The sequence below is a fragment of the Rhipicephalus sanguineus genome, chromosome 4 (assembly GCF_013339695.2).
Source record: "Rhipicephalus sanguineus isolate Rsan-2018 chromosome 4, BIME_Rsan_1.4, whole genome shotgun sequence".
Taxonomy (NCBI): Eukaryota; Metazoa; Arthropoda; class Arachnida; order Ixodida; family Ixodidae; genus Rhipicephalus; species Rhipicephalus sanguineus.
In genome coordinates, this window is record NC_051179.1 from 634,551 (window position 1) to 646,711 (window position 12,161).

At 46.8% G+C, this 12,161-nt stretch overlaps 1 protein-coding gene across 1 annotated transcript in view; it reads right to left on the reverse strand.

Annotated features, from left to right (window-relative positions):
• Positions 1-12,161, reverse strand: part of LOC119389284 (anaphase-promoting complex subunit 7) — a 47,999-nt gene that overhangs the window by 8,844 nt on the left and 26,994 nt on the right. The window contains exons 10-13 of the mRNA XM_037656485.2: positions 9,156-9,270; positions 8,020-8,161; positions 7,306-7,406; positions 1,674-1,831 (exon numbers count right to left, since the gene is read on the reverse strand). Of these exons, the coding sequence (XP_037512413.1) occupies positions 1,674-1,831; positions 7,306-7,406; positions 8,020-8,161; positions 9,156-9,270 (516 nt within the window). The remainder of the gene's footprint in view (positions 1-1,673; positions 1,832-7,305; positions 7,407-8,019; positions 8,162-9,155; positions 9,271-12,161) is intronic.

Here is a 12,161-nt window from a genome sequence, read left to right on the forward strand (position 1 = left end):
CAAGCATTAACAGGACATGAAGATCACAAAACAATTGAGCAGTACAGAAGTTACACACTAAATATGTCAATAATACACAATGTATACAATGACCACAAGATACAAAGCAAAGTAGAAATATAAAGTTCACAATGTGACGCAGGAAAGCACAGCAAGTAGACCTGAAATGAAATTGCAAATCGTGGCTTGTGACCCAAATGAACCACTTTAGAAACGAATTAATGGTGTGCTTGCCCACCTGCGAAAGATCAAATTCGTAGAAATCTCTTGGACATGACAACTAAGAGGGCATTGCATAAGTCCACTTTGAGAGTGCGTATTTGGTGCAATATGTACACATTTTATGAATGATTACTGACCTGTACAGGAAACATGCAAATAGAAACAAAATCTCGGTAGCAAAGTCTGACAAGCAACACGTTACATTTAGCTGATAATCACTTTTTCTTTGGGTGACTCCGCCGTTGTCAATTCACCGTGCTTCAGGATTTCGTCCTTTCGCAAGCTCGCTTGAAGCAAGTATCATTCTGGTGCTGTTTTGACCGTCGGAAGAGCTCCCACGTATAGTCGGACATCGTAGACGTTTGGCAAATATGATATATTTTTTCACAGAACTCTACAAAATTGTCACAAAATCATAGAAAGAGCTTTGAATGTGAAAACATTACAAATAATTTGGATTTGATGTTGGCTGGTGTGAAGAGAGAGTACATTAAAACATGTAAAAGTTTAATAACACGCTGAAACTGTGCAGCCGGCTAGGAGTGATGTGGCAGTAAATGGCTCCATATTAATCCCGACCACATGGCATTCATTCTCAACTGTATCACTTGAAAGCAAAGCTCATTACACCGGATTTACAAGGATAGCAGAAGAGCGTATGTGGTGTGTGCATGCTTTAAGCGCTAAATCATAACTAAACAAGTACACAATACATACATGCAGCGCTATTTTTTGTTCTTGCCATACTGTTTTATCTCGTTATGCTATGGCCATTGGTTCCACTGGATATGTACAATCTTGCCCAACTTTTGGTTGGTTTGGTTTATGGGCTTGAATGTCCCGAACTGACTCGACTGTGAGAGACATCACAGTGTGGGTCTTTAAGATAATTTCGACCACCCAGGGTTCTTTAGCGTGAACCGAAACTGCACAGTACACGGTCCTCTAGTATTTTGCTTCCATCGAAATGCTACAGTCGCGTCCGGGATTGAACCAGTGTCTCTTGGGACAGCAGCCGAGCACGACAACCAAGCGACTGCGGCGGCTCCAACTTTCCATCTCGGTCGAACAAACTTATCCGGTCAGCAGTTTCTAAGTGCATGTCCAAATGCCTTTCTACGAATAATATTTGTCACAGATGCTAACACTGTGAATTCCACCAAAACCTATTTAAGCAAAAAAAAAAAAACAAGAAAAACAGCCTCGAAGGAAAGATCCTGCTTGACAGACAATAACTAAGAAAACATAAACAGTTTTTTCCTTTTTCTTAACCATTTGGAAGATAAACATCTGCGTACTATGAACACTAACAGCAAGGTTCATAAAAATATTTCAGCAACCTTAAATTGCAGTTGAACGAGCTTTGCCTATCTGAGCTGCCACACTATATTTTTTTTTCATTATGCTGCTTCTTATATCTACAGGCAGAGTAGCGACCAACATGCCCTTACAGTTGTATTCCTCGGTCGTAGGCGCGCTGCTGGTCGTATATCTCGGCGAGCAGGTACACGGCCGGCAGGTGGGTGGGCTCCTGCTTGAGTGCTTTCTCCAGGCACACCTTGGCCTTCTCGAGGCTCATGGGGCTCTTCATCAGCACACTCGCATACAGCTACACGCATATGCGAGACAATGCAATGCAAGTAAGCAAGGAAATATTATGCGCATTCCACACGCACGTTGGGATTTAACCCTTTGAGATGCTTTCTACACAATTTCTACACATCACTTGCTTTTGCTAGTTGTGTTGACTAGTGGCTAACAAAGAGCAAGATACATTGAGCTTTGGATGAATTGAAGGAAGCTCCTGTGTAATAAATGTGTCTTCATTTGACTTCATTTTGCTGTGAACTGTCACAAATGGTCATTCTGCTGAAGGCACCACCATGTTTGACGAGTAGTTCGATGTGCAGCTTTCAGTGAGCAACGTCTAAACTACAATTTTCCTTTGCTCAGAATTAACGTAGCCGAAAAAAGTTTTGCACGACATTTATAGACTGAGATTTGGTTCCCTTTATGCAAAAACAGAACATGAATGAGCTCAGGGTAAATAGACATTTAATTACAATTTAATTAAAATTAATTACTATAAAATGCATAAAACAACATATTATGACAATATTTTTGTTGCAATAGAGGACTGAGCGCCTTGCAATAATGTTTTTTATTAGGGGTGTGCGAATATTCGAAATTTCAAATATTTTTCTAATAGTGTTTGCTATTCGATTCGATTCGCACTGGAATTTTACTATTTGAACTATTCGAACTTCCCCAAAACAAATGCAGTCAACGTCCGATTGAAAGTGACCCCTTCAGATTTTCAATATGTTTCACCTCATCACACCCCAAGAATGCGGCAAAGCTGCCTTTAAAGCTCCATTACTGTCGAACATTGCCAAGACACAGTCAACGTCCGATTGGAAGTGGTCCCTAGAATTTCAATATGCTTCACCTCATCACACCCCGGTATTGCGGCAAAGCTGCCTTTCAAGCTCCGTTACGGTCGAACTTTGCCAAGACACAGTCAACGTCCGATTGAAAGTGGTCCCTATATTTTCAATATGCTTCACCTCATCACAGTCCCTTATTGCGGCAAAGCTGCCTTTCAAGCTCTGCTACGGTCGCAAATCTATTCACTTAAGAAAATGCTGGATCCAACATGGAGATGAAAGATGTGGCAGAGTTGGGGTCTCATTAATGCTGTTTTGGGCCACAAATTTCGGCAGGAAGTTCGAAAAATCGGAAGCCAAAGCTTTTTAGCATCCAAAATTTCAGATGTTCTTACATATCGACGTCTACGAGGCAGATTTGGAACACCGGACTTGAAAGGAGCACACCTTTGTCCGCCACATCAGTTGGGTTTCCACAGAAGTTGAAAGAGGAGGAGAGGATAAGGAAATGGCATCTTTGCCTATCACGTGTAAAGTGTTGTCGGCAACACTTTGGTTGCACCAAATCATCTACCTAAATACAATTCGGCCTCTGCACTGCCTCATTCTTGATAAGACAACTATGAAACACCACTCCGCCAGTGCTTCATCAACCTAGCGAAAAGAAACACTTTCATGTTGCTATCTCATAAGAATATGCTTAGGAATCCTCTCTAACTTTTTTTCTGCAATTTCACTTCGAAGCATTCGAAAAATATTCTAGAAATATTCGAGAAATATTCGAAAAATATTCGATTCGATTCGCACTCACACGTTAATATTCGAATTCGCTTCGCCCCCAAAATTTTGCTTCGCACAGCTCTATTTTTTATACATGACGCATTTACAGACAGTTCCTCAAAGGTCACGCCTGAAAGGGATGTGTGAATAAGTGGCTTTTTTTTTTTCTCGGGACAATGAATTGAAACACTGAATCAGCTCATACTAATAAATGATCATTCAAGAACTCTACTGCCAATAATCTCCCAATCATAGGCTCATTGTTAAAAGGGAAAATCAAGGTCGGCGTATCGTTTTCGAATGTTGCGCCATAACTTCAGCCCACAAACACCAGAGCGAAGTCGCAGGTTTCAGTCTTTTTTTTTCTCATATTTTCGTCACACTGGCTCTTTAAAATTTCCCTAAACCTGCACTGTTAATCTGTGGCTTCCTTAAAACACATTGTAAATCATATGCTGCTGAAAAAGAATTGTGAAGGCCCTGGCACTATGTCGCGGCGAGTTGGTGCACGAACTTGACGTGTCTTTGCTACCTGCACTTTCTTTTTGCGTGTTTTTAGTACTATTGTGAAAGCGTTGCTTACTAATATGAGTGAAATTGTTTATCTCATTGGTCTTCCCATCAGGAATGTGCTTTTGTGGCACATCTACGGTTACGACAAAACACCCTCAACGGATGGTGCAACGAGTGACTCAGCCTCGATAAAGTCCCGACAGGTACTGCATTGGGTCTCACGAAAAAGATTCTCAAAGACTTTTACTCTTTGAGTTAGGGTGTTGAAAACTTATCGCTATCTGCAATTTTACGCGCTTACAGTCAAACCTCGTCATAATACGTACCCGCTTTAAACATACTCACGGTTAAAACGTAGTTACGACGAATCCCCAACCAAGTCTCATAGAGATTAACGCATTCGCTGACCGCTTAAGCCGTAGTGGTTCGTCCTATGCCTACCGATTAGTGCGTACCTGCGCGTACTGCGATAACTTTTTCTGCCATAAATGTCTACAGCGCCGCTGAACTTGCCGACGCCAAAATGTGCCGCAAAAGGTCTTCTATCTTTTCTAGAATCGCAGAAATCGGTCGACCAAATTTCCAACTTCCGCGCGATTGCGGCGACGCCTTTGCGGATAAGCATCAGGAAAGAACCAAGGCGTGATGGTGGCCGCCAACGATTGTGCCAGTATGACTTATCGCCGGCAACCCTATCACCTTCAGCCATCTGCTCGGGCACGCGTGTGGCGTAGCGCTACCTTAAGCCTACTGCACGATTTTTATAGGCGACAACCTGAGCGCGCTGGGCCGCCGATCACTGTCGCCTCGTTGTGCGGGACGGCGTTGAAGTGCGCGCCGCTTTGTAGAAAGGAAAGCAGCTTACTGTTGTTAAGCTGAGCGTCACGGGCGCCGAGAAACCTCGCTGCATTGACAATTTCACGCCAAGCATGCGTACGGTAGAGCAAGCATAGCGCTGTTGTAACCATACTGCACGCTTCTGTTAGACGGCCGCCTGAACGCGCCTCCGTCCGCTACCAGGAGCGCTAGGGCACTTGGAGCTGCGGTGTGCACATCGCTTGCAGAAAGCTCGTCGTCGCTGCGATAACCCAACTAGCTAATCGCTGCATCTGTGCGCGGTCTGGAGCAGAGTGGGTGCACAGAACATTCACACGGCAAGGGCGCGCGTACGGTACAGCAAGCGGCCCCGCACCGCAGTGACGGCTTGAGCCGAGTAGGCGACGCGCTGCACGCAACTAGCCACGGACGATCGGCACCACACGGCCGTACCATGTTTCAATGAAACTTGTCAGTTTTTGCTTAGTGGCAGATCGCGATGCAGACGCGTACACATGTATTGCGGAGAGCCAATACTGTCCGCTCTGTCACTATGTCAGCCGCTGCGTATCGCGGAACCTGCGATAGCTTCGAAACGCGCCTTGGCGTTTCCACTGCGCGCTACAGGACGGTCATGCGAGAGAGCCAGAATCTTTTCTGCACAAGAATAAAGAAAAGGCGTTGTAGTGGGTACTTCTGCTGCGGTACTGTGTTTATTTCTATGTTAGCGGTGATAGTGCACGTCAGGAGACGCAAATTTGCACTTGCTGGTTAATGCGTACTAGTGTTTAGTACGTAGTTACGCCGCGTTCCCGTCAGGTACGTATTAACGAGGTTTCCCTGTATTTAGAATACATAGTGGATTTTTATCTACCTGATTTGGTTTGAACTCTATAAGCTTGGGAACCAGCTCGCACAACACATGTGTTTTGGTAGGCTTGTGCAATAGTAAGTTTTAGGTTCGAAGCGAAGTTGAAGTGAATAGTGAGTTGGTCGAATAATTGTGAATCGAATTCGAATGGCATATATCACATAATATAAAAAAAATGAGCATATCTGTCATGACTCAGCTAACCTTCACAACATTTTTTAAAGGGGTCATGAACCACTTTTCCAAGTAATGATCTAATGGCCTCAGTATCGGAGTGTACTGCCTCCCGAATCAATTGCCGCAAAAATTTCTCGAATCCGTCAAGAATCAGCGGAGTTACGGGGGTTTGGCGCACGCTCCCAGCGCTTTCTCTCTTTTCTCGTGCCGGCGAGCGCACTGGAAGCTAGACAGGGAGGGATGGCATGGGGGAAAGAAGTTACGCCAGCACGTCATGAAACGTGATCGCTCTCCCGCTGTGATTCGCTTGCGCGAGTGCGGCTACCGTGTACTGAGGGGTACGGCGCCGGCAAGTGGCGGCACCTCGCGGCAAGAAGCGCATCTGATCCGAACGCCACTCTCGATTTACGTCGGCTATCGGCCAATAAGCATGCTATGTCTCTTGCGACGTACAGCGGACAGACGCCCCGCCCACCGACGAGAGTGAGAACCGGCCTCTGTTTGAAAAGAGGGTGCCTGGGGAAACGGCAACTTCGCGCTCCGCTTGTGGCCATTACGCGGCGCGCACGACTGTAATATTTGGCAGAGCAGTTCATATCCGTGTCAGCTTTCCGCAGGATGTGTTTTTTCAATCAGCCCAAGGGGTGCTTCATGACCCCTTTAAAGTTGAAACAAGGCATGTTTAAAGTTGAAACAAGGCATAATTTGTGAAACACGTTACATTTCAAAATTTACTATACTTAGACCGTATAAGTCAGTATAACAAGCTCTTAAACTTAAAAAATGATGAATTGATGCGAGGTTAATATGTTCATTTAACCTTGAAGTGGGACTTCGTGGCAGTGCAGATTTTCCCTGTATAGGCGTATTCATGGCATAGCACCCCTCCACTGTAGTGAAACTACCTTTACAGGGGGTTACATGCTGTTTGTTTATGTCTATTCGTTCATTTCGAATACTTCAAAATTTAGAATAATTTAAATTCGTCTCGAAGTGAATTCAAATACTGTAATATTCATCAGAAAATTCGAAGTGCTTGAATATTCGCACAAGCCTAGCATAGGGCAGTCACTGTGACAGCCCTATGTCATGCTGTGGACATATGGGCTGACGATGAAACGGTAATCACTCAGTGACAGACACAAACACTTTACCTGTAAGGGCAACTACCTAAAGTAGAAGCTCATTAAACAAAACACAGTTGTGCATGGCGTGTCTGTGTCACTGTTTATTAAACATGCTCTTCTGGACAAACGATGGGTGTTCCAAAACATATTATTTTAGACATTGTCCCTCATCTGAGAGAAATCCTCCAGAGACTGCTTCCGCAGTTCCAGTCACGCGAAAATTTCTGCTCTGACTAAGAAAAGTTTCTTTTGCATTACCCGAACATGCTCTACCAAATTAAGAGACTGTTGTTCCCCTTAAGCCATTTCCGTTTCCTGAGATTATATTGCAGGCTGGAAATGGACTGTTGATGAATGAGAGCTCCACAAAATAAACTATGCGTAAAGAAGAAGAAAAAAGTGCTTAACCAACCGTGAGAGCCCTAGGGGTGTGACCCAAGTGCTTGCAGGCATTGCTGGCGAGTGTCGCTGCGTCGTTGTTTCGCAGTTGGGCCAGGTAACAGTCCACCATGCCTGCCAAAAGGGAAATGTCTTGGTACGTATCTAACCGAGGTAAATTCTGGGGCTTTATGTGCTATACTGATGATACGATTATGAGGCATGCCACTAAAGGTCTCTGGAATAATTCTGGCCGTCTCAGGTCCTTTAACATGTGCCGAAACCTAAGTACGCGGGTGCTCTTGCATTTCAACTGGATCGAAGTGCAGCCTGACGTTGCTTTTCCCGTATGGCTCATGCCTGTCCCAAAAATCGGCTTCCACAAATGGGAGGTGCTGCATCGGAAGTCTGCGTAGTTGCGCAGTTGCAAGAGACACGGCGACAGTGGCCCTGTGCTGGCGCCGCTAACTGGCATGTCTACTCACGCGCAAGAAGAACATTCTTCCTACTCTTTGACTTACAATCAACATGACATGCAGTCACTACTCACTCCATAGCATTGCAACGTGTTCCACCGTCATGCCACATTCGGCGTGCAATTGAGCTAGCTTGCTTACTTTATAGAAGGCGCAATAAATATCCTTTTGTGTCTTGGCACTACTGTGTGCTGTGTCACTTTTTCCTAGAGCACTCTACCGCTCACAAAGCACACGCACACACATGCTCATATGTGCACACACACACACACCTTTGTAGGCCTCGTGTCGGTACGGTGCCACCTTGAACACTTCGCCAAAGTGGGCAATGGCTTCGTGCACCTTGTGCAGCTCCAGCAGCACTGTGCCCTTGAGCAGCAGAGCCTCCACGTGACGAGGGTTCAGGGTGCACGCCTGCAGTGCACAGTGATTGAGGAGGAGACAATGCAGCTCAGAGAAATAACAGTGCACTCCTGTATCCACTGGGTGGTCTTTCCTTCAAAAGCAAACACACGTGACAGACACAAGCTGGGCACAGCCAGCACAGAGGGAAATTATGGCAACGTCATTTGTTTGTTTCCGAAAGCTGCATTCTCAGCAAGGCAGCGTGTTGTAGGGGATCAAGCATTTAGGGCTCATGCACACTGCCAATTGACAGTGGCTGTGCAGCTGTTTGTGACTGGCAACTCTGTAGTGACTAACAAGGTTCACGCCAGTCAGCGTGCTAAAGATCTCCCCTTTCGCCCGAATCGTCACGGGGTCTCTGGCCGACACCTGCCTTCTCAGGGGAAAGGTTGGCCGACTGGAACACCTGCATGACGTTTCTGGGAACTGGATGATGACCAGGCTCGTACTGCCCCTTTGCTGGACAAAATGGCGCGGCTAACAGGAAGAAGAGAGAGTTGCCGGAGCGGGGGGACACTCGGCGGGCGAGCAGAGAGACATTTCGAACAATGAAGGATGAAAGATTCTGTTTAGCTCCCTAACGCAGTTGCAAATACGTAAAATAAACTTCTTGTATCATTTAGAAACCTCAGCGTCATCGAATTATTTATTAATAAAAAACCTTTTTATAACACAGCGCGACCTCCCTGTTGCCACAACGAATTACCTCGCAAACAGTGCTGCTATGCTTGCTCTCCCTACCATCGGCTCATAACAGAAAAAGATACGCTTTTCCTCTACATCGTTCACAAGCTTAGCAACCGAAAAACCGAACAATGAGCTACCAGCCCAAAACAGTCACTTTCTGCAAAAGTGGGCAATTGCGACTTACCTGCAACAGACTGCTTCGCGACCACTGAGACTCACTGATGTGAATGAGCTCTAGTTACACTGCTTTGATTTGAGGAGAGAGGTCTCCATTCAGAGAAAGAGAGAGAGAGGGGCCTGCAGGCCATGCTACTACCTTCTGAGAAAAGTAGATGGCTCGGTTGCCCTTCTTGGTGACGTAGCAGAGGTAGGCCATCACAATCCACGGCTCGGGACTCCTGTTGTTCACTGACATGAGCTGCGATGACAGCCTGCGAGGGGGGTGAACAAATTACTCCAAATTTCTAGAGTTTTACGAGCCAAAACTGCATATGATACAATTATGAAGCACCCTGTGGTGATGGGGCAATCCCAATTAACTTTCACCACTCAGGGTTTTTTAGTGTGCACCCAAATCTAAGTACGTGAATGGGTGTTTATCTATTTCACCGCGATCAAAATATGAGGTCATTAAATTATACAGTTGAACCCGACTATATCGAACCCGTTTACATCGAATTATCCTGTATATCGAACAACTTCTGAAGACGGTATAGTTACAGTGAGAATATATAGCGAAAATTACGGTTACATTGAACAAGAATAGCAGCGACTCCCGATATATCGAACGTCAAGCGGGGCAAAAGTGCCCCCGGAAGCTGGCTTTCCCTCGTAGCGGCGGAGAAACTGGCGCTTTTTCCCACCGCTCACTCCAAAAGTGGTTTAACACGGCGGCGCATGACTCGCTCTCCCTAGCGTGAGTCGAGCCCCCGTCACCCCCCTGCAAAAAATGATCCTGACCCGGCCGCAGCGCTTGCTGAGAGAGCCAATCAAGGCCTCTTGTACTCTCGTCGTGCGAGCACGCGGGTCGTGCGAGTTATCTCCCTGCATTTCTCGTTCGTTGTGCTTCGCACCATGCGCCTGTGCCGTCATGGCTAGCGTGAAGCAGCAGAATTTGCCTTTCCCCGTGAAGCTCGAAATTATAAATCGAGTCGAACGTGGTGAGAAGAAGTCGGACGTCGCGGCAGCGTGCAAGATTTAGAGGAGCACTCTCAGCACAATCTTGAAGAATAAGGCGGAGATAAGGGATAAAGCGGACAAAAGACCCGGTGCTCGTGGCGCCCGACGCGTACGCACGGCCGTGTGTGAAGACGTCGAGGCAGCCATGTACAAGTGGTTCGTCGACGTTCGGTCGCGCAACCTCCCCATGTCCGGCCCCAAGATCAAACAAAAAGCAAAGGACATGGCTTTTCCCTTTGGCAGGGAGGGTTTTCAAGGTGGCTCCGGTTGGCTACAGCGGCTCAAAGAAAGGCACGAGATTGTCGGCAAAGCGGTTACTGGCAAAAGCCGACCTGTGGACTTCGACAGTGTGAACAAATGGATGCAAGAAAACTGGCCCGACATTATAGCAAGATATGAACCACGGGATATCTCTAACGCCGATGAAAAGAAGCTAGCTTCATCAATAAAGTGCTTTTATGAATAGTAGGTGAATTTACGACGTCCAATTCTTTAGCAGGCTTATATCGAATTATGCCCTATATCGAACTGACAGGCGTTGTGAGTTCGATATATCTGGGTTTGACTGTAATGTGTAGGATAGCTGTTGAACTGCCAGATTCCCATTTACCATGAAAATCTGGCACAATCAGCACCACCTGTGGACTGATGGCACAATCAGCACCACCTGGCCACGCAGTGGCCCCACACAATCTATATAAAGCCACAACCTTTTTTCGCCGGTCTCTGGCCAGTTCACGGGAATTTGTGCTGAAGAAATAGGCAACGCTTGAATGCACTTGTTACTAAGTGGTGGCAACACGGCTGTCGTGGTCCAAAGCGGGTCACCAAATTATCAACCTTGCTATAGATTTCATCAACGACACTCCCTGATGGAAGTCGCGAAGTTAAATAAGGAAGTCCTTGCGAGCTGCGGTAGGTATGACCATGTGATGAGCCCGGTACAATAAATCATTTTCCACTGACCACTCAGACTACTTGAGAGGTTATGTCATCTGTTGCCATGAGTGCATGTTTAGTAAGCACGGCAGTGAGGTCCCGCTGGACTAGGGATAGAACGACAGGCGTGATGCCTTCTGGTTCCGCTGGGTGCTGTAAGGGTATGTATGGTTAAACGGCTTAATGCGCCGACATTGTAACACGGTTTACCCAGCTTATGCTGCAGACAATACCTATAGGTGCCTGGCGTGATAGTCCATCTCTGTATCCAAGCTGCTGCTGCCATGGTAGGCGCTGGCCGGTCTGCCCTCAAGAGACCCAGCAAAGGCTGATGCTTGCTGATGCTTGTTGTTACAAAATTTGAAGGCACAGGATGGCGTCGGCTGACACAAGGGCAGGTGTATATTCGGATGCAGTAAACATAGAATAGCAGTCCTGCGGAGGACGTACCATATTTTCTCGCATATAACCCGCCCTCGCATATAACCCGCACTCCTAACTTTGAACTCCCGGAAAAAAGAAAAAAAACCCTCGCGTATAACCCGCATGCTTAGCTTGCAGGTTATATATGGGCATCTCGAAGTACACGGGCGTTTGATCGGCATTTCCCACCTGGGAGAGCAAGTAGTTGTGCTCCTTCCACAGCCCGATGTTGTAACGTTGATAGCTCAACAGCTTATCCTCGTAGGCGTTGAGAAGCCGCTGGCACAAAGTTGTTCGCCACCGCATCGAAAATCCGTGCCTGGCCATCAATCGCTGGAGCCATTCACGGCTCGCACGAAACTCGCGTGAGATGTTCATCTCGCGGGCCAACCTCAGCGCTTCCATTTGCGCCATCTCCGATGACATAGCGTGGCCGCGACTCCACCGCTCCTCAATAAATTTGACAAGTTGCGTCTCAAGAACGGGGTACGCACCAGTCTTCGGGCCGCGAAATGCTCGCTTCTCCTTGCGTGCACTTTCGAGAGAGGCCTTTTTTTTCGCCAGTCGCAAATGCAGGACTCGTCGGCGTCATGCCTCCTCGCAGCAGCTCTGTTGCCGATTTCTTCCGCAGCAGCTCGGTTGCCGATTTCTTCCGCAGAAGCTATAATCTCGAGTTTTTCTTTCGCGGTGAAAGATTGCCACTGAGACCCATTCATGGTGCCTCACCAGACAAGGCTGACCAACGGTGCAAACTGGCCACACCTGACTCGGAGACAGACGC